The sequence below is a fragment of the Clinocottus analis genome, unplaced genomic scaffold (assembly GCF_023055335.1).
Source record: "Clinocottus analis isolate CAN_PGR_092001 unplaced genomic scaffold, fCliAna1.0.p SCAF_1, whole genome shotgun sequence".
NCBI classification, from domain to species: Eukaryota; Metazoa; Chordata; class Actinopteri; order Perciformes; family Cottidae; genus Clinocottus; species Clinocottus analis.
The window spans coordinates 24,481,558-24,505,956 of record NW_027175820.1 but is presented as its reverse complement, the minus strand read 5'-3'; the positions used below and the strand labels follow the sequence as shown (position 1 = coordinate 24,505,956).

General features: G+C 44.5%; 1 protein-coding gene across 1 annotated transcript; it reads left to right on the top strand.

Annotated features, from left to right (window-relative positions):
* The first annotated feature begins 4,440 nt into the window (after window positions 1–4,440).
* On the top strand, window positions 4,441–23,319 carry arhgef37 (Rho guanine nucleotide exchange factor (GEF) 37). The gene is made up of 15 exons (XM_068572026.1): window positions 4,441–4,461; window positions 4,913–5,030; window positions 7,623–8,056; window positions 9,960–10,089; window positions 10,612–10,759; window positions 10,837–11,036; window positions 11,146–11,276; window positions 12,106–12,210; window positions 12,881–12,994; window positions 13,380–13,549; window positions 13,849–13,996; window positions 14,070–14,198; window positions 15,896–16,091; window positions 16,815–16,984; window positions 20,142–23,319. The coding sequence occupies exons 3-15, from the start codon at window positions 7,625–7,627 to the stop codon at window positions 20,349–20,351; spliced, it is 2,283 nt and encodes a 760-aa protein (XP_068428127.1). The 5' UTR covers window positions 4,441–4,461; window positions 4,913–5,030; window positions 7,623–7,624; the 3' UTR covers window positions 20,352–23,319.
* The last annotated feature ends 1,080 nt before the right edge of the window (window positions 23,320–24,399 follow it).

The window sequence follows — 24,399 nt, the reverse complement described above, 5'->3', positions numbered from 1 at the left end:
TGACGCCGCGTCGGTGGAGCCCCCTAGCGCCGTGGAGTGTACCTACATCTTCTTCTTCTTCTTCTTCTTCTTCTTCTTCTTCTTCTTCTTCTTCTTCTTCTTCTTCTTCTTCTTCTTCTTCTTCTTCTTCTTCTTCTTCTTCTTCTTCTTCTTCTTCTTCTTCTTCTTCTTCTTCTTCTTCTTCTTCTTCTTCTTCTTCTTCTTCTTCTTTTTTGTGTGTGTGTATTGGCGGGCTACCATGTACACAGCGCCCCTTGCTGTACCAGAGTGTGTAACTTCATGACTTTTTGCTTCTTTTTAATGTATCTCCGAACCTTACTTTACCAAAAGTAACGTCTTTTTTTCTACATTTACTTCCATCACTTCTCACTCCGACCGACGTTTGAATTGTGTCATAATTTCTACTCTTACATTGTCATTATTGTGTGTGCTGATAACTGATTCTGCTTTTGACCACCCAAAAAAAATACAAAATATTATTATTATTTTGTTTTATTTATTTATTATTTCTCAATCGACTCATTATTTTTTGTTTAGACATTACATCTTACACCTTTTACTTTGAAAACAAACACGCATTTTTTTTCTAAAGCCGTGACACCGGAAGTCGTGTTGGCTTGTTCCTGTCGCGAGCTTGACGGGCCGTTGACACGACAACAGGTGAGCAGGAGTTCAGCGGTAGGAAAACGCCGACAGAGCGCGAGGCGTCCGGCGGCATCAGCAGCGTCAACCGCCGGGACGACGAGAGCACGCGGACGGAGACGGAGAGGTACACGGTTATTTATTTATATATATATGTATTTACATGTCCCCGTTATTCTCTGCAATGGGTAGCGGACACACCGCGGTATCTGCTTTGCGGGTGCTATCTATTTAATAACGCGCGTGTGTGTTGTGTGTAGCGTGTAGTCAGTGTGTAGTGTGTGTGTAGTGTGAGTGTGTAACGCTGTATGAATATACATATATATATATATATATATATATATATATATATATATATATATATATTTGTGTGTATTTAAATGTGTGTATACATATATGTATGTATGTGATATATATGTATATATGCACTTGTCTGTATATGTGCATATATTAGAGTTATAGACGTTTTATTTATATTTAATATAGATACAATGAATCTACATTTGTCTATACACTTTTTTAAATACATTTATTGTTTTTTTTGGTCGGGTTTGAATCAAATGAAGATCTCGTGAACCTCAAGCCTCACAATATATATTTGTATTCATTGAAACAAACAGAAAATACTATATATATATATGATTAGAAAACAAAAGGGGACTCTAAAGCACACACTGTGTGATAACAAACCGATATCACAGGCAATACATGACGTGAATGTTCTTATGGATGCATTTCAAACTCTGGTGCTTTTTCCCAGAATGCACTGCACTGACACGAGGATGTTTAGTGTGAATGAGTTCCTCTTGTGTCCCCGCTGGAGGAAGACACTCGTCCTTCTTGTGTCCGTGTGCCATAATAATAATCTACTTGTGAGTCGTCTCTCAACTATTTCATCCTGTCCCTCTCGTTTCATGACAGGATGCTCACAAGTTCTTCACTTTCACTTTGAAATCCAGGTGAAGCTGCCGCTTGCACCCTCCAGCGCTCCGGGGAATAAACTCCCGGAACGAGGTTTTCATTTATTTTATTTTTTTACAACTTTGGGGTTCAAAGTCTTTCTCTCTTTTCGGGAGGAGCATCGTCACCGGCGGTGATCTGTTTTTTTTCTTGATCTGTGCCAGATCAGATTTAAAGATTTCCCGATTTCCCAACTTGGACCACCGTGGCGCTCCGTCTCATAAAAGTCGAGCCTCGTCGTGAACCGGACCCCACCCTGCAATCACGGCTGCTATATTTAACCTTCTCACTGCAACTCTGACTCCTCTTGAGTCACCTTCCCACTCCTGTCCTGATGGTGTGTGTGTGTTTGTGAGTGTGTATCTCTATTGTCAACAGCAAAAAGGTGCAACGGCGATCGGGAATGTTTTGATTTCCAGGAACGTGCAGGTGTTTGGCATGGTTCTGCGGAGAGTTGGATCAGTGCCCCGGTGTTTCTGCTCGAAGCCTCGTTCTTCTGCAGCGCGCTTTTTTTTTACTCAAGTCAGCTGATAACAAGATCCCGTCCCGCAGCATTCCTGCCCGACATTCCGATTTGACAGCGTGTAGCCGCTTTCCTGCCTTCCTCCTTCTGCCTTCCTTATTCCTGCTTTCATACCTTCCTCATTCCTGCCTTCATACCTTACTTATTCCTGCCTTCTTGCCTCCTTCATTCCTGTCTTCTTGACTCCTTCATTCCTGCCTTCTTGCCTCCTTCATTCCTGTCTTCTTGCCTCCTTTATTCCTGTCTTCTTGCCTCCTTTATTCCTGTCTTCTTGCCTCCTTCATTCCTGCCTTCTTGCCTCCTTCATTCCTGTCTTCTTGCCTCCTTTATTCCTGTCTTCTTGCCTCCTTTATTCCTGCCTTCTTGCCTCCTTCATTCCTGCCTTCTTGCCTCCTTCATTCCTGTCTTCTTGCCTCCTTTATTCCTGCCTTATTGCCTCCTTCATTCCTGCCTTCCTGCCTCCTTCATTCCTTCCTTCCTGCCTCCTTCATTCGTGCCTTCTTGCCTCCCTCTTTCCTGCCTTATTGCCTCCTTCATTCCTCCCTTATTGCCTCCTTTATTCCTGCCTTATTGCCTCCTTCATTCCTGCCTCCTTCATTCCTCCCTTATTGCCTCCTTCATTCCAGACTTGTGGACTGAATCCCGTCACTGTCTCGGCGCTCCCGGGAACACACCATTTGTGTGCGCGTGTTTTGAGGGTTCTTACGGGGAAAAGTCATGGAATTTTTAAAAATGGTTATTTCCAGGCCTGGAAAAGTCATTTTTTTTGTAAAGGTCATGCAAATGTGTTGTGTTCATGTACTCCCTCAAAGGAGCGTTTTTACCGGGAATTCCTGGTTTTTAAAGATGCTTAGGAGTCGGTTCTCTTCTACTGTTTGCCTTTTTTCCCGCATAGTCATTGCATCCACGTTGCAGGTGGTTATCCATCAAACATCCCGTTGTCCGAGCAGGAGGAGATTCTTTCTAAAGCCACAATGATAACATTCAAGTCCGTCGTAGAAGAGACGCCCGGAACGATTTCAGCTTGGCCGTATCGAAAGAGTAGAAGAAGCCGTCATAGAAGGAGATAGAGAGGAAAAACAAAGATGGACGCCTGGCGGCCTCGGCCCAATCCAGTAGGAGCTAAATCTACCGGGGCTTTCAACAGCAACACGTCTTGTTGATAACAGCCCAGATGATTTTGTTGGATCATCCGCAGATCTTGATGAGTTTATGACTTCAGACGCTTTTATCACAACCATCTCCAACGCAGGAAGTACTTCCAGTGAGAACGTTCGCGCTTCCTTGGCCGCAGAGGATGAATCCTGATCACTTTAAAGATCCCCGTTTATTTTTCATAGTTCCACTAGTGGAATGTCTTGGAAATACACACGTGTCATGACATCATGCCTCCCAAAACAATGATTTTCAAGGGTTTTAAAGGGATTTTTAATGTTTTTCTAACGGTTTTTACGGGTTTTCAATCGGTTTTCAAGGGTTTTCTACTCCTCCATTAGTGGTTATCAAACACAAAGTACCATCAGCACACTGGAGTGATGCTGCTGGAAATGGGCCTCTATACATCGATGTAGATATTTCATTAAAAACCAAACGTTTCCACCTAGAATAGTCATTTACCAGATAAACAATGTATAGAGTGTATTTCTGATTAATTTCATGTTATCTTCATAGAAGAAAACTGTGCTTTTCTTTGAAAAATAAGGACATTTCTAATTGACCCCAAACTTTTGAACTGTAGTGTAAAATAAAGAAAAAAAAACAGGCTCAAAAGAACTGCATAAAAGACCATGAAAAGACGAAAAAGCAATACGAAAAAAAGTGTTTTAAGAAGTGAATCTGCAGCTTTAGCTCCTCAGGTAGGATTTCCAAATCCCTGCAAAGCCCACAGCGCAGCAGCAGACATGAGTCATGTATGATGGGATGCATTTTTCATGCTTTTACCGTCTCTATTCAACCGGCTGTGCAGCTTCAGAGACTTTTAACATGAACCGAAAGTGAAAGGACTTCTTTTTTTAATTGCCTTGTTTTTATTGTTTCAGATAAACCACGACCGTACATCTCTTTTTTTTAAAAATGTATTTCCGGCTGAAACAAACATCCAAAGGGAGTGAGCCCTAAATCTCTCTTTTTGTTACCTTTTCCACCAGAAAACACCAGTGGATCCTCCCTCTCTTTGCAATTTGGAGGAGGATGGGACGTCCCGCCGTGCTTTTGTTTCCCCTGAGAGGAAAACTTCAATCACTCGAAGGCTCCGTCCTCATTGGTCCGTGAGATTGGCCCCTCCCCCCCTCGCTCCGCTGTGAAGAACCCTGCCGGCCAATCGGCTGCCGCCTGGAGTGAGTGCCGCTTCCCACCGGCTGCTGCAGTCAATCAGCTCATTCAGCACTGTGTGTGTGTGTCTGTGTGTGTGTGTGTGTGTGTGTGTGTGTGTGTGTGTGTGTGTGTGTGGCCACCCTTTCCTCCCCCTCCTCTCTCTTTCCTCTACAAAATAACCGGCCCACCCTCCTTTCCACTTCCCATCCCCCCTCCCCCCTTTTCTCCTCACACACTTTTACACTGTGTTTTCCTCCCCCCCCCCCCCCCCCCACACACACACACACAAACACACACACACAAACACACACACACACGTGAATATACACTCACACACTCGTGCCGCATGAGGCCCAGCAGCAGCAGCAGCAGCAGCAGCAGCAGCAGCAGCAGCAGCAGCTCGGTGTGTGTGAGTCACTGGAGAAACTTACACCAGTGTGTGTGTGTGTGTGTGTGTGTGTGTTGTCACTGCAGCAGCGGCTCCTCTGCAGCAGATTTCTACTTCAGTCGGGACGGAGCGCAACAGACGGAGAGAGAGAGAGACGGAGAGAGAGAGAAGTTCCCTACAGCTGAGTCCAGGACCTCGCTCAAGGTAAACGCCGTCTGAGCTCATGCGAACGTTTCAGCGGTTCTCCGTCACTCTGGTGCAAGAACGCCGGCGGCGGCGCAGGAGGGGGGGAGCGTTCTCCTGCGTTCTCCTTTAGGGTTCTTTCTGCCGGCGAGCTCTGGTTTCAGGACGTAAAGAAAAGTCCCTGCGACTTCTGAGAGTCGTCTTTTTTGCCGCCGTCCGTTTCTGCAACGCCGTGGTTTCAGAAAGGTTATCGGTGTTTTACCTCTTTTTTTTTTGGTGAAGATCTTAGTTGTTAAGTCAAGACCTTAACCTTAAATCTTTAGATTTAAATCCAGGTCCCATCTGATCACGCAGGCAGCTTGTGAGGACAGTGTTTGGGGAATTCTGTCCTCAAACAGCGCCGGCTCAAGTGTTTGTCCCCAACTCTTGTTGCCATATGCTGCTAAACCCCCTTAAACCTCTTTTGTTGTGGGAAAAGATAAATCCTAAAAGGGGTCGGATTAAAAACAGAGGACTTTACCAACATTAAAAGGGGTGGACACCTGCAGAAAAGCCACAGTGCAGTCCAGTCAGTCAAGACGTACGGATGATACGCGGCCTAAAGAAGACATCTCACGGTGTGGGAGCGTTTCTGTAAGAAGCACCTCTCGGTGTCCTGCAATACAAAAAAACAGTTTTTTTGACTTTGTGCTCCAGCTGCAACGAATGTAAAGGAACTCTGTTTGTGTGACGTCGCTGCATTCAAGCGCGAGAACAAACTCAGACCAACAAGAATCAAGAAAGTACGAATTTCTTCAAGAACGTTAAACTACAAAGTGCAACGAGTAAGCGCTATTTAAGTGCTACGAAATAATCAGAATCGGCTTTAATGGCCGTGTAAAAATGGCACATACATGAAATTTGACGGCGGTTACACTTTGCTCCTCGTACTTGTATACAACAAGCAAGATAAATATAAAAAAAAACACAAAAAAGACATTAAGAAAAACAGGAGCCCGTAGTCCAGAAAGTGCAGATTGTGCAGGTGGGGGTGTCTAATTACACACACACACACACACACATCTGTGTTTGTGTGAAGTCAACAGTGTAAAACAATCACATCTGCTGCTCACCCCGCTGCGACCTGAGTGATGCGATCAAACCCTAAAATACTCTCCAGGAGCGTTTTTCGTTACTTTGAAATTCTAGAAATCTTCATGTGGAAGTTCCACATCCAGCAGCAGATGTCCAACTACTGTTTCTTCACCTTTTGTGGCCGGTGAATAACAGTTTTTAATGACGATAACTTTCTTCATAGGCAAGAGTTTTATTTGTATGGCATATTTGGACAATAAGGCGATTTCAAAGTGCTTCATTACAACACAACGCAGGAGGAAAGAAGATTTAAGAACATTCATTTAAACATTAAAAAGCTAAAAAATAGAAGAAACGTTGCCGTGCAGTTTAAGAAATGAGATGAAGAAATTCATTAATACTCTTGAATTTGGTTTCATTAAAGGCAACAGCAAACAGAAAAGTCTTCAATCAGGATTTAAAGGTCTTTAAGGGTCTCAGATCCAGGAAGTAGACCCGTCCCAGATGACCTGAAGGGGTCGGTGCTTTATAAACTCCACACTTGTTGCTTTTTTTTTGTTCTTTGTAAATAGTTACTCTATGAATTGCAGACAAATGTTTCCATAAAAGTTGTATTTTTAACAGCAGAAGCGTTGGACATGTTTCATCCCCATGAAGTAGATCTTTTCCCTCACAGTCACACCAGTGTGTCACTGAGCGGTGCTCACACAGGAAACACACACACACACTCACACACAAGTTGCTCGCTCATCTTTTCCAGTTGTTTTGTACTTCCTCTATTTCGAGCTGTTATATTGAGTTAAATATATACATACAACGTTATATTTCCACACAACCGTCAACGACCTCATGTCACCCCCCCCCCCCCACACCGCTGTCGTCCAGTGTTATTGTGCATCTCGTCCACTCTGGAATGAGGACATTTGACACCAATGCACAGCTTGTCCTTCACAGGACAGTCAGAGAATCAATAATGGGGGCGGGGCTTAACACAATATGCTGCTAAATACCAGAAGACGCTTCGAAAAGATGCTAAACAGTGACTATAAATGAGATTTCTTGTGAGGAACTGAGGTTCTGACGGTCATGGAAAACCTGTAAAAGTCATAAAAATGTGTTATATTCATGACAATCATTTACTACATACTACATTTTATTACTTTTTACTGTTTACACACAGATTTCACACAATGTTTGCTCATGAAAATTTGGTCAAAAGTTATGAAAATGTAGTTAAAAGTCATGGAAATGTAGTTAAAAGTCATAGAAATGTAGTTAAAAGTCAATTAAATCTGGTTGAAATTCATGTATATCTGATTAAAAGTCATGGAAATGTGGTTAAAGGTCATGTAAATTTGGTTTAAAGTCATGTAAATTTGGTTTAAAGTCATGTAAATTTGGTTTAAAGTCATGAAAATTTGGTTTAAAGTCATGGAAATTTGGTTTAAAGTCATGGAAATTTGGTGAAAAGTCATGAGGGAAATCCATTGGTCAGCATGAAATCAAACCATCTAAAAAGTGTATTTTCTCTTTCGGCAGCCATGGAGGTCCACAGGAGGCCTCGGCCCTCCTCCTTTACGCTGGCGCTCCCTCAAGCGGCCGCCACCAGAGATCCAATGAGGGAGAAGCTCCAGGCTGAGGAGGACGAGGACGAGGAAGGACATCTGTTCGGGGACGAGACCTTCAGCGCGGACGAGGAGCTCTACGCGTCGGCCGAGACCTCCGAGCTCGCCGTGGAAATAAACGCGACGGACGGCTTCTCCGAGGGGAGTTCGACGCCGGCGAAGGAGGAGGAGGAGCGGTCGGACAAGGAGGCCAAAAAGAAGCGTGAAGAGGAGGAAGCGGCGGCCAAAGAGAGGGCCGCCCAGAGGCAGATGCTGGCCATCGAGGAGCTCGTCCACTCGGAGAGGAATTACCTCCGGCTGCTGCGGATGAGCACCGGGACCATCAGGAACAACCTGCAGGAGCTCCAGGTAGGAGCAGCTCAAGCTGCTGGTTATTTCTATTGTTTTCACCTGTAAAACGTCAGATATTTACGGTGAAGACATGTCTCAGGAGCTGGAAGTGGAGGTTTTAGCATTAATTGTGCTGCTAGTGTGCAGGACTTTTTTTATTTTATTGGTTTATTTGTTGAGGACAGTGTGCACATTTAAATAAAACATCACTGTAAATGTGCCAGAGTTAGCAAAGCGGACATTTTTAAAATCTTTTATTTCTTTAAATAATATGTTTTTTGTGTTAAAGTAGGAGATTCAGAGCATCAATTCAGCAGCATTTGCTAAGTGAAGATTTTATTTATATTTATTATACTAAAAATCATTTTAAATTTACACATATTATTTTATATTATATATCATATTTTCTATTTATTTAATTTATTGCATGTATATATCTAATATTAATTTATTTATATATATTATATTTCATATTTTCTATTTTTTTAAATGTATACAAATTATTTTATTTATATAGGATGTTTTTATTTTATTCATAAATTTATTTTCTATTATATATCATATTTTTAAAATATGTTTTATGTACATATCATATTTTCTATTTTATTTATTTTATCAGAAAACTAAGTCCTTCCCGTTTATCGACCACAACAAGATTTCTTTCAGTTCTGTTTAGAGTTTTTATTTCGCTACGACACTTTTAGATCGGACTTTATAATTAAAATGTTATCACAACATGTTGAATGGCGGTCGCTCCGTTGTTTATTGTCGTCCTAGCTTTCCATTACACGTCTGAGGTTTTGCTTATCACGGCTAAATAATGGTTTATTATCTCGCGGCGGTAATGAAATGAGGCCTCGTTCCCGTTAAACATAATTGAATCGAGGCTTTATGGTCCGGAAGAAGCCATGGATGAGCGTGAGAAAGATAACGCAGCGAGGTGGACGGGAGATGAAGGGGAAAAGAGAGAAATAAAACGAGGAGGGAGGAGTGGAAGGGATGATGACGTCGTTCAGGGAAATTAACTGGCGGATAATCAAGGACCACCTGGGGAGACGGACTTTAAGAAGAGAGAGATTTGTCCTCGTTATGTGTGCAAATGAAAGATGGAGTTGAAGAAGAGGGCGTTAGAAATATGGGTAACGTGGGATGGATGATGGATGATGGATGGAGGACAGACGGAGGGTAGCGGCACGGGGAAGGACGGCCGGACAGAGGAATGGATGTGTGAGTGAATGGTGCCATTGTGAGACGGGGAAGTTGCCGGTTTGTTGTCTGTGCAGATTGTTCAGCGTTCCAGCAGACACACACACCCACTGTGTGTCATTCCTGTAGAAACCAGCACAACAAAACGGCCTTTATCAGCTGGACGGCAGCATTGTTCTCCCACGGGAGCAGAAAGACACAACAGACAGAGATTTTTTTAAATTTATTTAATTTATCCTTTTTTTATTTACCTAATTTTTTACTTAATATATATTTTATGTTATTTAATATAATTATAATAATAAATTATATAATTTAAATTGTTTTTAATTTAATTTAATTTATATCATATTTTTATTTGTTATATTATGTATCATATTTTTAAATTTTACTTTTTTTAAATTCAAATTGTTATTATTTTAGTATTTTGTATTTGTTATATATTTTATGTTTGGTTTTCTGTTCCCCTTTTGCTTGAAAAGTGTTGTTTTGCAGTAGTTTTCCCAATGAATCACAAATTGTGGGAACTGCTCAAAAAATAATCAATTATTAAAAAATATTATTATTCATAAAACTTCCTCCCAGTTGTTCTGGGACTCCACCGCAGTGAAACCAGGCTACACGGGGCTTCACGGGGCTCAGAGCCCAAGCCGACGTCTTTGTAACGCGGTAGATGATTCTGCTCATTTAATCAAACCCTCCTGGTCCTCTGCAGCCTCCTCCGGCCAACCTGGACAGCGTGTTTCTGGACATCGACGACGTGATCGACGTGTCGAGTCGCCTCCTCGACCTGCTGGACCAGAAGCAGGTTCAGCCAGGAGACCCTCACTTCCTGGAGACGCTCTGTAAGGACCATTCAGGAAGTGGCAGTTTTCCTCCTCCCCAGATCCCTTTGCTCTGATCACAGCTGCCGACAGGAGACCTTCACACCTCTTTGTTATCAGAGCTGGATGTCACAGTCCTGTGAGAAGCTAAACAAAGCTAACAGCTAACTTCAATGTGTTTCGGGGGAGGCGCGTTAAACATCCTGCACTCCAGCTTTAAAAGGGAAACTTTAACACTTACAGTTTGATTTGAATCCTTACTCATATTTTATTGGTCAAAGATAATAACAAACATGTAATAATAATAATAAAGTAGGTGGTTTTTACACGTTGAGGGTGCCAAAGCCAAAAATAATGATGCAGAAGAATTCATTTTAATAGAACGTGGTGATCTAGAAGAGGAGGAGGGAAAGTTAATTACTTTTTTTTAAATGTTGTTCTTCGTGGTCATAGAGAGGCCATTGATTTATTTGTCCGTCTGCGGCATGAGCCGTCTTTCGTATTCGCAAAGATAAGTTCCTTAAATCTCGCCTCCCCCGACAGGCAACTCGTTCCTCAGCCTCTCCGCGGACATCGAGGCGGCCTACAGGGAATACCTGTCCAACTACAACCAGGTGACGGTGCTGGAGAACAGCTACAAGCAGAAGGAGGCGCTCTGGAACGACATCGTCCGCGTCATCAAGACCTCGGCGTGCGTTTTTTATTCTCTCTCTCTCTTTGAAACGTGAAAAATCGAGACGTAAACTTGACTCTTTCCGCCCCCTGCAGGCCCGAAGTGAACGCCACCTCGCTGAGCTTCTTCCTGGTGATGCCGGTGCAGCGGATCGCCCGCTACCCGCTCCTCCTGCAGACCATCCAGAAGCACACGGACGCCGGCCACCCGGCGTACGCTCTCCTGGAGCGGACCGCCCACACCTCCATCGCCCTGAACTACCGCATCAACGAGTACAAGCGCTTCAGAGAAGTCGGTGAGACCTTCGTCGCGTGTTACATTGATCACCGCTATGATCATAAAAATTGTCTTTCCTGCACATTAACTTGACGCCCCCCCCCCCCTCCGCTGTTCTGTGATTGCAGCTGACAAATACAAGAAGACGGAGACCCTCACCATCAAGGACAAGATCAACCGCCTCAACACACACAGCATCGCGAAGAAGACGGCGAGGCTCAGCCAGCACCTCAAACACGAGACCGGAATCGCGCCGAAGGTACTAGGGAGTTGAAACGACAGGGTGCCCGTTACCCTGCTAGGGGGGCTCACACCAGGAGGCAACTCCTGCAGGCCTCTGAGGGACGGATCGCCTTCTTGGAGGCGTCCTCCCTCCAGGAAGGCGTGCAGCGGGTCGATGGTTGATCTGTAGGGAAAATGTAATCTGTGATGTGTGTTATTGAAGCCGAACCGCTGCCTCCACCGCTCCGCCTCCACCGCTCCGCCTCCTGCGGCTTCATTTCTTCATTGTAGGTTTCAGCTGCAGTGCAAACGCTGTAGAATATGAAGAAATGAGTCGTTTAAAACAGTCTGCTGTAACTTGGTGGTATGAAACAAGAGCTGGCTCGGCCTTAGAGGAGAAGGGATTAGTTGAACCTTTTGTGTTTCACTAGAAATTAATGATGAACGTACTAATGTACCGATGTTGCGTAACTGCACTTGAGAGCAATATTTACAGGGTTTGGTGAAAGTTATTATATTAAAAAGACTGTAGGTTGCTAAACTGTTCTTCTCATCTAGCAGCTAAAGATAGAAATCCGACTTACTGCAACCAAATAAACATATTTTATGTCTGCATTATTTACTGTATATTTAAAGCATTTAACTAACACTTAATTGATGAGGGATTTAAAATAAACTCAAATACAATTTGGCTTCTTTGAGCATTTAAATCACAAGCAGCTATACTGACCTAAAAGTATTATAAATAAAGGCCGATCACACAGATCAGAAAAGACTGTATGTGATTTTAAAATGGCTTTTTAAAGCCCTTTTTTTCATCTCATTGCATTAACACACGCGTGTCTTTCTGCACGTTGGATCTCCAGCTGGTGGACGAGGAGTTCGACGCTCTGGAAGGTTTCTTCTATGTCCTGGAGCACGGGATCCTGGAGCTGCTGGAGAACGTGGAGACGTACCTGTACCACCTGCAGGTAGGCCATGCCGACTAATGCGATAGCGCTTTCACCCGAGTTATCTCGCCTTTTTTATTATCCAGAAGTCTGTGTGATAATTCGGTAGCTTTGAATTTGGAGAACTGGCTTCATTTAGAAGTTTCCCCTCAGCCCGTCCTGGATCTTCACCACTTTGTGGTCACTCATGGCCGGTGGAGGAGTGGAACAAGTGGCTCATAGCGGGATACTTATTCTAAATGTGTTTATGAGTCACTGTGCAAACTCAGAGGCCCCTGAGGTCAAAACACATGACTTTCTGTGTATCTTCTATAATTATCGCAGGTTAAAGCAGTTTTTTCCACTTTCTATCCCCAATCAACAGATCAGCACTGTATCCTCCTCTCTTTTTTAATTTTCCTACTCATACAATCCCTGCTGTTTTTTATTTATTTATTTGTATTCATCCCTAGATGAAGCAAAGTGTCCTTTTGCTGAGATTAGTGACTATTTTCTTGTAAATAAGAGAACTTTACGACCTCTATTTTGAACCGAAAACAAAAAGCAAACTTTAACATCTGTAATCTCGCTATATATTTAAAAAAAAAAAGGCTTGACGGGGTCTGACGGCTTCTTCTTCTTCTTCTTCTTCTTCTTCTTCTTCTTCTTCTTCTTCTTCTTCTTCTTCTTCTTCTTCTTTGTTGCTCTGCAGGCGTTTCTGTCCTGCAAAACTGAGGAGTTTGACTTGGACATGGACGGAGAGAAGGCGCCTCTCTGCTACAAGGAGATCACGACCGCTCTCAGACAGTGGATCCTGCCCACATTTGTGAGTCTACTCGCCATTTTCATATTATTAATATGCTTTTAAAAGAAAGGGGCTCAAAATATAAGCAGGCATACATACAGGCATCTGTATAAATGTTTATTCTTTTAGTCAAACTATTGTCTCTCATTCATTTGTGTCATTTCAGGTTTATTGTATGCTTTGAATCCTCAATTTTTAGTTTAAATACTACATTTTATCACTTTTTACTGTTTGCACCCAGATTTTACTACGTGTTTGGTCATGGAAATTTGGTTTAAAGTCATGGAAATTTGGTTTAAAGTCATGAAAATTTGGTCAAACTGTGTATGAACCCTGCAGTTACAAAAGTATTTGTTTTGACGGCGTTTGTTTTGAGGATAAACACACCGTCCGTATTTCCACGCAGGAGAAGAGGATGAGGACGTTGATCCACAAGCCGCTGTGTGCCCTCCGGGACCTCCTGGTGGGCCCGAGGAACCTGATCCGGAAACGTCTGGACAAGCTGCTGGACTACGAGCTGATCGAAGCCAAATCCAACCTGAGCTACGAGGAACAGGACGTGGCCAACACGTACAGGTAGAGCCGGCTGTTTGTCCAATTTCCACCTGGACTCCAGCTGTATTATTATCTGGTCTGTAAGCTTAGTCCCCTGGTGATTATAGTTATGTAGACGTGTGTGTCATCTGCATAATTATAACAACACACATTGTTTTTCATCATCTGAACCAGTGGAAGCATGTAGAACAGAAGAGGCCCCAGTATTGAGCCTTGGGGAACACCACGTCATCCTAGTCTGCTCTGATGTCTATTAAGCTACCGACACAAAATATTGTCGGTCCTTCAACTCTCACGTGACCCTCTTTGTGTCCTCGCAGGACGATGAACACGCTGCTCCTCAACGAGCTGCCCCAGTTCAACGGCGTGGCGCTGCAGATGATCTGGAGCATGCTGGGGACGTTCAGCTGTCTGCACAAAGACCTGGCCGCCGACATGGAGCAGCTGTTCCAGAGCTTTGCTCAGCAGGTGCGTTTCAGAGACGATGACGATGATGTTCCATCGAAAAAGAAACCTTTTAACTTCCAATTTTTCTTCACAGCTCCCTCACAGCTCTCTCAACCGCACTGCCTTCTGGGAGTGGGCGGAGTCGGCGGTGCTGGAAGGCGCGAGCAGGCTGCAGACTTTGTGTCGCAGCGTGGAGCACACGCTCAACGCTCCCGTCGTCCAGGTGGGTTCAGGAAATGGATCAATTGAACCGAGAATGTTGGGACTTGTGTGTGTTTTATGCATAATTTACTTCAGTAACCCTCTGAAACCCACAACTAGTTTTATAAGTCAAAAGACAGACAGACGTGAGGATGAAAGAACAATATCGTGACAAGATAAACCTGAGCGACGTCTTTCTGCGATGACATCAAACAGTTCAGCTGCTTCACCGGCATCGACATGTCAACACCAAACATTTACACAACGCTGCACGTTAGAGATTAGAAAGATAACAACATGTCTACATTTAGTGGCGTTTAGGGCGGACAGGTGGAGCAGCTGCTTCGCCCCAGTAGAACCAGTTACTACTGAATGTCATCCACACTTTATTTAAGGGTTCTCGAATGAAGCTAAGAATATAATATATATATTTATTTATATATATATTAATATATGTATATATATGTAAATATATGTATATATATTTATATATTTATATTTTTATTTATTTATTTATTTATTTATTTAGACATTCATGGTGTGTATAAGTGCAACACATGACCATGACTCTGGAGTAGCACCAGTGTTGTATTTGTCGAGAGAACAATGATCGACAACAGGTTTTTGTTTTTGTTCATGTCATCATTATGTCACGATTCCTCCTTTTGGTTTCTCCTAGTCATTAAACACATAACTTAACCACACACACACACACACACACACACACACGCCCGTCCGTCCTACCTGCTCGGCAGCCAGCTGTCAGGTGACTTTGAACTCGGTCACATTCCTTTAAACCCGCCGGGCAACAACCTGCCACGTTTAGTTTGAGCTTCACAACGATGAGGTTATGATCAGTGTGGACTTCACTGCTGAGCTCATTCTGAGTCACGTTTACTTCACTCAACAACAAACAAATCACGGGTGAAAATGTTCTGAATGTTCTGGCGCTGCTCGTTCCGCAGCGTTCTCCATCGCTTCCCGGAAAACGTTTAAATGTTTTTATATGAACTGTCTTTGCAGGAAGGACTGCCATTAATTATCCCACAACGGTTCATTTTCAAATGTTTCATTCATAATGTCAACGAAAAAAAGGTCTTAAGGTACAAACACGAAGGCTCTGTTCTGGGAGTATTGGATTTGAGAGGATACTAATCTCAGGATATGACATACACATCTGTGAAATTATGGCTTCCAGTTGGAGGCAGAAATAATGACTTCTTATCTCATACTTTTGACTTCTTATCTTATACTTTTGACTTTTTATCTCATAATTTCGACTTTTTATCTCATAATTTGGATTTTATCTCATAATTTTGACTTTTTATCTCATAATTTTGACTTTTTATCTCATGACTTTTTTTTATCTCATGACTTTTTCATCTCAGAATAATGAATTTGTAATTCATAATTTCGACTTTTAAAAAAATCATTATTATGATAACAAAGTCGTCCCACTCATAATTACTTTTTTTAATCTCATAATAACTTTTTATCTCATAATTTTGACTTTCTATTTCATAATTAAGACTTTTTATCTCATAAGTAAGTCTTGTCATCTCATAAAAAGTCATTATTATGATAATAAATTCGGCCCACATGACTTTTTATCTCATAATTATGACTTTTTAAAAAAATTTTGGGGTGGAAATGTGCGTCTATAACTCTTTCTCCCCCATGTTGTTGTTGTTGTTGTTGTTGTTGTATTTCCCCGGCCAGCCTCTGAGTCCGTCCTCTCGGCGGCGCCTGAAGCAGCTCACGGATGCGCACGGCTCAGGAAAGATCTTCCAGGTGTCGGGGACGGTGGTGTCCAGCAGGGACCTGGACCTGAACCTGGCCAGAGGCGAGCTGGTGGCCGTCATCAGCGAGGCGGACACCCGCGGAGACAAGCGGAGATGGCTGGTCGACGCGGGAGGTAAGAACCATCATGGCTGTGTCAAAAAAAATGTCTCTCTAGCGCCCCCTAGAAGTTGGACTCGCCCAGATTGTCCGATTGACTTGAAAGAATTCACACCTGTCCAGTTTATTCATGTTTTTCTTCTACATCAATCTTTGTTGCTCAGGTAAAGTTCTCACTTGAGTTTAACTGGGGTTTAAAATAGCTAAAAAAAAACAAGTAATGGCCGACACTGCAGGTAAAATATTCTATTTCAAGAGCAAAGCTTCTTAAGTGCAACTATGTGGCGCCATCTTGTGGGTGTTGAGTGTTACTGCAACTAACCAGATATACACAAGTACAGTTGTACTATAGGAGGTGAGTAAACGAGGCCCATCGGCAGACATTGGTGGCCAGTGTTAATGGTCGTGTTATAAAAATAGAATTGGCTTTAATGAACATAATTCGATTTTTGATAATATCGGATGTGGTGACATTTGTTGGGTTTTTGTTTGATGTTGAATTTAACGTTTGAAAAAGGTGGCATGTGTTAGGATGAATGCTGTTTACTAAAGTACACAAGTAGATGATGAAAACTGTATTTTCTGATAATTAATTAAGAAAATATTCATATTCCAGCATCTCAAACATAAAACTTTCGTGATTCCCTGCTAGCCCTAATGTATAATACCCTTTACCCGTGTGTGTGTGTGTGTGTGTGTGTGTGTGTGTGTGTGTGTTGTGTGTGTGTGTTGCACGCAGGCCGGCGAGGGTACGCTCCTTCCTCGAAGCTGATTCGCTATCACCAGCCGACGGAAAACCCGCCTCCCTCGCCAAACCCCGTCCAGCCCGATGGCGGGACGGAAATGAGACGACACTCGTACACCCTGGAGAGCAAGACGCTGACGGTGCTGAGCCGGCCCTGCTTCCAGGTGATCGATTGATCGATTGATTGATTGTATCTTAAACAAGCGGCAACCTCCAGTTCTGACCTGCATTCTCTCTCCTGACCACCAGGGGGCGACTTCTCTGGTTGCATAGAAGTCTGTTTCATGTGTTGGAGCTGCATTCTCTCGACTCCTGTGGTTGTATAGAAGTCTGTTTCGTGTGTTGGAGCTGCATTCTCTGGACTCCTGTGGTTGTATAGAAGTCTGTGCTTCATGTGTTTAAGCTGAGTTCTCTCACCTAATCACCACGGGGCGACTTCTCTGGTTGTATAGAAGTCTATGCTTCATGTGTTAAAGCTGCATTCTCTCTCCTGACCACCAGGGGGCGACTCCTCTGGTTGTATAGAAGTCTATGCTTCATGTGTTAAAGCTGCATTCTCTCTCCTGACCACCAGGAGGCGACTCCTCTGGTTGTATAGAAGTCTATGCTTCATGTGTTAAAGCTGCATTCTCTCTCCTGACCACCAGGAGGCGACTCCTCTGGTTGTATAGAAGTCTATGCTTCATGTGTTAAAGCTGCATTCTCTCTCCTGACCACCAGGGGGCGACTCCTCTGGTTGTATAGAAGTCTATATAAATGACTCTACTTCTCTCTTGATGTATTCAGTAAACATTGTAAACATGAGTTTATGTCTCAATCTCTAGTTTCAAGTCCTCTTCAATATAACAGGATGTTCATTTAGTAATTTATGTTCGAGGGCGGGGCTTATGGTGATTGACAGGTCGCTACCACGGCGGCATCCTGTCCGAGAGTCGCTCGTGTTTTCGTCTTTTAACTTGAACTCTTTCACATTGTGTTTTTAAATTGTGAAACGTGTCGTTTTCTTATGAACGTCTTATAAAGCGTCGGTTTTACTCTCGTATCACGTCCGGTCGCAAAAGAAACAAGATGGCGACGTCTAAAAACGGGTGACATCACGGTGACTCCGCCCACTTCTTATACACAGTCTGGGGCTGTAACTTGGGCTTGTTTCTAAAGGACCAGACTCCAAAGTGTGTGTGTGTGTGTGTGTGTGTGTGTGTGTGTGTGTGTGTGTGTGTGTGTGTGTGTGTGTGTGTGTGTGTGTGTGTGTGTGTGTGTGCGTGTGTGTGTGTGTGTGTGTGTGTGTCTAAAGCTTGTAACTGATCGATGTGACAGCGCTCTGCAGCGGAAGCATCAATCTGTCACTTGTTTGACTGGTAGTGTGTGTTAGTGTGTGCACATGTGTGTGTCTGTGAGAGAGACTCTTTGCGTGGTCAGCCGTGTGTGTGTAATCATGGGTCTTTCCATATCTTTAAGAGGACACACTGGTGTGTGTGTGTGTGTCTGTGTGCGTGTTATTCATGCAAAGGTCCATAATTGGCTGTTTAACCTTGTAAGTGAGTCACTGTGTGAACGGTTGCAGTTAATTTATGCTGCACTGCAAGATGAGATTGTGTGTGTGTCTGTGTGTGTGTGTGTGTGTGTGTTGTGAGAATGATTTACAAGGGCAGCTCATGCGAGTGTGAGAGGGGGAGTGTCGGGTCTTGTGAATTTGTGATGCTTTTATGTGGGTGTGTCCACAGGAGGGAGATTTAGGTGAGTGGATGAGAAAGCAGTAATGCGTTCGGCATCGTGTGTGTGTGTGTGTGTGTATGTGTGTGTGTGTCCAGGTACTTCTATCTTTGTGGGGACATTTGTGTAAAGTGAGGATATTTCGGCCGTTTGATCACTTCTTCATCGCTTTTAGGTTTTAGACTGAAATTCTGACCCGATCTTACACTTTGCACCTTTAGGGTTAGTAATAGTTCAGTGTGTGTGTCTGTGTGTGTGTGTGTGTGTCTGTGTGTGTGAGATATGCCACCATCCTGCCTGTTAAAGTGAGTAATTGTTCCAGTGACCTTAGAGAGGCGGTTTTTTTTCATGCCTCCTCCTCCCAACGTTCATCCCTCATGACCCTGAGTCTGCTCGTATATACAACACACACACACACACACACACACACACACACACACACACACACACACACAGGCTCTGTTCTCTTTTTAATGTAACGTATCTTTTTTCATCTCCTTTCTACTTTTTAATCCACTCTAAAATATATATTTTCTTCACATCTCCCGTCAGAGACGACGCGTCGCCGTCGGCCTTCAGAGAGCAGCGGCATCTTTGAGCGACGGCTTCCTCTGTGATCTGTGACACACTATAACAAAACAATAATGTGATGAATACATCCTCCTCCTCCCTCTCCCCTTCATCGTGTCAGTGGCCCCGCCGTTCGTCACCACAGGGCGGCGCCGCCACCGCGCTCCTCCTCCTCTTCCTCGTTCCTTCTCTCCTTCCCATCAGAAACGCAGCTGCAGCTGAAACGTTCAGCACCTGCAGCCGACGGCCGCGCTCGCTTCACTCTCCTCCCGCTTTACCCCCCGTCGGCGCCGGCGCCATCACCGTCGTCTCTGCCTCCGCAAAAAATAAATGCTAATTAAATGCTAATTGGTGTGTCGCCCGTCGGGGCGGAGACGCCGCCGCCGAGAGGCGAGCGCAGGTGAAGGGTTCGCTAACGACACCGAGCGGCCGGAGAAACCGGCTATTAGCGCCGCTGCAGAGTGTGTGTGTGTGTGTGTGTGTGTGTGTGTGTGTGTGTGTGTGTGTGTGTGTGTGTGTGTGTGTGTGTGTGTGTGGATGAGATGGGATTTGTCAAGACATAACTAATTTGAACTCGAATTTTGTCTTTTCAGAGAATATTACAAAAGTGTGTTTGCATGTGTGTGATGTCATGCTCGTTTCTTGGCGTGTGTGTGTGTGTGTGTGTGTGTGTGTGTGTGTGTGTGTGTAGTAACAGTGATGATCCGCGAGTCCTTTTCATCTGACATTTACTTGAATGTTGATTTTAGATGAATATCCGACACTTTTAAATACCAGATGTTGACCGACTCCGGGTGTGTGTGTGTGTGTGTGTGTGTGTGTGTGTGTTGCTGCTCCTCTGTGCAAAAGGAAAACCCTTCAAAATATTAATACAAAAAAAATTTCATTCCAATTTTCTCTGAATTTTATTTATTTTTCGGCAACAAATATTCACTGGATGTTCATGTTCATGTTCATCCTTCTTCTGAACCTCCATGACGACACGAACAATGCCTCCCTCTGTTTTTAACGACTCCTCTCCTCTCTCCTCTCCTCCAGGTGCTGGCGGCGTACGACTTCGCGGCGAGGGGGAACCACGAGGTCTCCGTCCGGGCCGGCGAGCCCGTCCGCGTCCTGGAGCCTCACGACAAGCGCGGGAACCCCGAGTGGAGCCTGGTGGAGGCGCGAGGCGGCAAGAGAGGCTACGTGCCCTCCAACTACCTCGCCGTCACGCCGACGGGCACCGGCCCACGCCTGCCCCACCGCTAGGAGGCAGGAGACGAGGGGAAAAAGGAAAGGACGCAGGATTCACCGGTCTGCAGAAAGCTTGCGGCGGTATTTTTGCAGCGCAGGAAGCGCAAAGCTTTTTGTAACGCCGCTGGATTCAACGGACACAGCTAAACGACGCTAAAGCAGAGCAAAGAAAACACAAATCCACCCACTTCCTGTGCTCAAAAAATGACGAGGAAAGAGGAAATCGTGTCGCTTACAAAGTTCCTAAGACTCCCGATGGAATGAAGTGACGTCGTCACTGTTTACAAGGACGCTCACCGGCCTTCTCGCGAGGAAGTCGACGCAAAAGGACACAGATAAGAGGCGAGAAATCTGCTAAAATCTGCTTAAAATCTGCTTGAGTTCTGCGCGTATCGGTGAGTTTCTCCTGTCGTCGCTCATCAGATATTGACGATGATAATCTAAATATTTCAGTGTTGTCTAGCCGTGCACAGTCCGGTCAAAACTCTCTGTTTGAATGTTTAAATGTCCGTGTTGAAGCCGCAGACCGTCGTCTGCAGCTCGTCGTCTGCAGCTCGTCGTCTGCAGCTCGTCGTCTGCAGCTCGTCGTCTGCAGCTCGTCGTCTGCAGCTCGTCTCTTCTCGGATAACGAGCGTTTTTCTTGTCAAAAAAGAGCCGCTGAAGGACGCTCCGGTAGCTCTGCGGTGCGTTTTGCTCGTGAGCACGTTGGCAGGACGGGGCGGGGCGGGGCCCGCTCTGCATCTGGAAGCTGAAGGACTCCGATCAGCCAGGAAAGAGGAAATATCCCATGATCCTCTGCGGGGGGGAAATGGAACAGTTGGAAACGAAAGACGACAAGCGAGCGTGTTCTCATTAGTCCGTTTATAGCGAGCTGGAAGCAACACACGGTCGACAGAGAGTGTGTGTGTGTGTGTGTGTGTGTGTGTGTGTGAGTGTGTGTGTGTGTGTGTGTGTGAGAGAGTGTGTCCTTCTCACCTGGAGGTATGAACAGCGCTGCATCGAGGCTGACAGGTACACAGCGCTCTCATCATCTCAGAATGTGATGTAAATGTGAAACGTCTCCAGGCTGAGCGGGAGGAAGAGGAAGGGGGGATGAAAGGAGGGGGAGGGGTCACACAGAGAAGAAGAAGTGAAGGATGAGAGAGAGAGAGAGAGAGAGGAGGTGCTCTCCCTCCCTTCACTCCTGTATCTGCTTTCTCCATCGGCTCCTCCGGCAGTACGAGACTGAAATCCTTCTCTTTTTTGGGGCTTTGGATCGATGGACGGTGAAACACGCGGCCGCAGCAGCATTTAAGTTGTTTCTTTTAATTTTATTTTGTCGGTTTGGCAAATGTTTGCCACAAAGGTACACACACCTGCACGGACGCACATGAACGTGTTTGTGGGGGAGAAAACATCTCTGTAACGTCCTCAAGACCAGCTTCCTGTGAGAGATCTTTCTGTGCAGACCAAACAAAGATGGCCGCCGAAACGTCAACGAGGTAACGTCCGTCCCACCTGACGGGAACACGGCGTCACAGGATGATATTAATACTAATAATACTACTAATAATGAGGCAATAACGTTGTCACTTATATGTTCACGTTTGTTTAGCCGCTAAATTGGTAATTCAGACTCGAAAGTTCATGGTCATGAACGCTTTAGGAGTAAAATCTTTTCCTTTTTTCAAGGATGAAGCGAAACAAAATTTTATTTTTTTATTTTTTTTGTCCGTCGTGGGCGTTTCTACTCGACTCGGACCGTGAGACGTTCCCGAAAGTGATGTTTTAGCATAACATTTTCGCTTTTTGGGGTTTTGTTGTTCGTCTCTGATGTGAGGAAGAGGAGCAAGAGGAAGAGGAGCAGCCGGAGGAGCAGGAGGAAGAGGAGCAGCTCAGCTGGAGCTTCGCTGCTCCCATCCGTCTGAAATGTCTGGACGGAGCAAAGCAGCAGGAGGGAGAGAGTGTGTGTGTGTGTGTGTGTGTGTGTGAGTGTGTGTGTGTGTGTGTGTGTGTGTGTGAGTGAGAGATGTTGCTAATATACCAAAATACTAAATGTCCTCCCGGGTAAGAAAGAATCCTCAAACTCTTTAAAGGCCCGTTTAGACTAAAAAAAGAACAAATTCCCTCAAATGAATGTTGATTTAAAGAAACAGCCTTCGATCCGGTTCCCTCAATAATTTCCTTTTCAGATTATTGGTGAAAATATTCTCAGAGGAAAAACAGGACGCTTAGTCGTCTCCTTTTCGACCCTTCAAAGTAAAAGACTTCGCCAGACGGGTATTGGCCGACATATTATCAAACAAAACGTTTAGACGTCTTTATATCGTGTGTTAAGCACCAGACTTTGAGACGAGGGGAACCGGAACCAGTGTTATAAAACGTCGACTCATCGCTGGGTTTTTAGGACTCGAAACGGGGAGAAACGGGACGCTTCCTTTCAACATAGTGTCCGTTATGTTCCTGTTCACTCCTGGAAAACAGCAGTGAAGTAGAGGAAGGAGGAGGAGGTATTACCCCGTTTTTAAATCCTCCGTTTCCATCAGAAACCGCCTCGTCCCTCCAGGTGCGTTGGTGTAATTCTCCCGTCGGCCACCAGAGGGAGCCGGAGGCCTGAGCTGATCTCACTTTTACCTTTAGTCAGTATTAGAGCTTGAACTTAATCCTGTACATTGTGTTTATAATGTTCAGTTTACATGTGATTTATTGTTGTATTATCCATCGTCATGTGAAGAGGAACACGCGGCGCCTGCTTGATGATCTGTTTGTTTTTTTTAAGTCTGTTCGGCATTTCTGTTTCGTTCTGTGATCGACTTGTTTTAACTTATTTGATGCCGCGGGGCCGCCTGACTTTGAAGCTTTGAAGTTGTCATTTCGACACACACACACACACACACACGTGTTCACACAGCAGATGGGAGTGTCCGCGGTGCAGCAGCGGTACCTGTCATGGCAGCTGTGAACCGACTGTGCGGCTTCAATAAAACAAAAACCGTAACCAGAACCCGGCTCCGTGTCCTCGTGTCGCCTCGCATCAACATCAAAACAATATTCAGACATTAACGAATAACAGTTTACATAAACGTGTGCTTGAACCCTCTTGAGTCCTGATTATTGTCATTTTTGGGAGATGTAGGAAGAGTTAAGGGACATGAACTTCCCTTAAGGGTCTTGAGTAACTTAAAAATTGCGAAAAACGACAATTTAAAGCTTAGAAAGTCAAAATTCTCACATTTAACCATCTGGAAGCAAAGAAATGTAGAAACCATGATGAGTTTTGAAGACGCATGAACATTGAAGGGTGTTGAATCGCACGATAAATGACCTAAACGATCAATCGATCGTTCCGATCGCTGTTGATTAGCTGCTAGAAACTACATCAAACACAAAAAGACGCACAAATTACTATTCAGTTGAACATTTTGAAGTTTTAGTCGAGGTTGCATCTCCTCGCCGGTTCAAATCCCAGACCAGCCATGAAAAAACCACGACAGCTTCTCGCCTCCACCAACCAGCGCCCCCCTGTGGTGCCCTCGAGCAAGGCGCAGAACTCGGCAGCTAAGCGCTTTTCCTCCCTTTCTCCTCTTTCCTCTCTCCTCTTTCCTCTCTCCTCTTTCCTCTCTCCTTGTCGTTCTCAGAGTGAACGCGTCTCCGCTCGCTGCAGGTTTTCTGTCACCTCGTCATCCGCGGCTAATCGGAAAAATAAAGAAGAAGAAAAACAACATTCTGGTCGTCTTCGGCGTCTTCCTCTCCGCTCGACTCCTCTTTTCTTATTTCCTCACCGCGGTGCCGACAATAAAACTCATCTTGAATCCCTATTTTCTACTGTGAGCCATCGCACAGTCGTTTTGTTTTCCTCCAGAGCGCCGGATGGGCGTTTGACCCGCTCACAGCAGGTAGCTTATTTCATCTTCACGCGCACCCTCTTGTGGAAAAGATTGCAGCGAGTACACACACACACTCAGACACACACACACACACACACACACATGCTGGTATAGGGTTGTTTATTTCTTTTGTTTGTTTTTGTGGTTTCCGGTGAGTTCAGCACCGTTTCACCTGCAGCACGAATGTAAAGCAAATG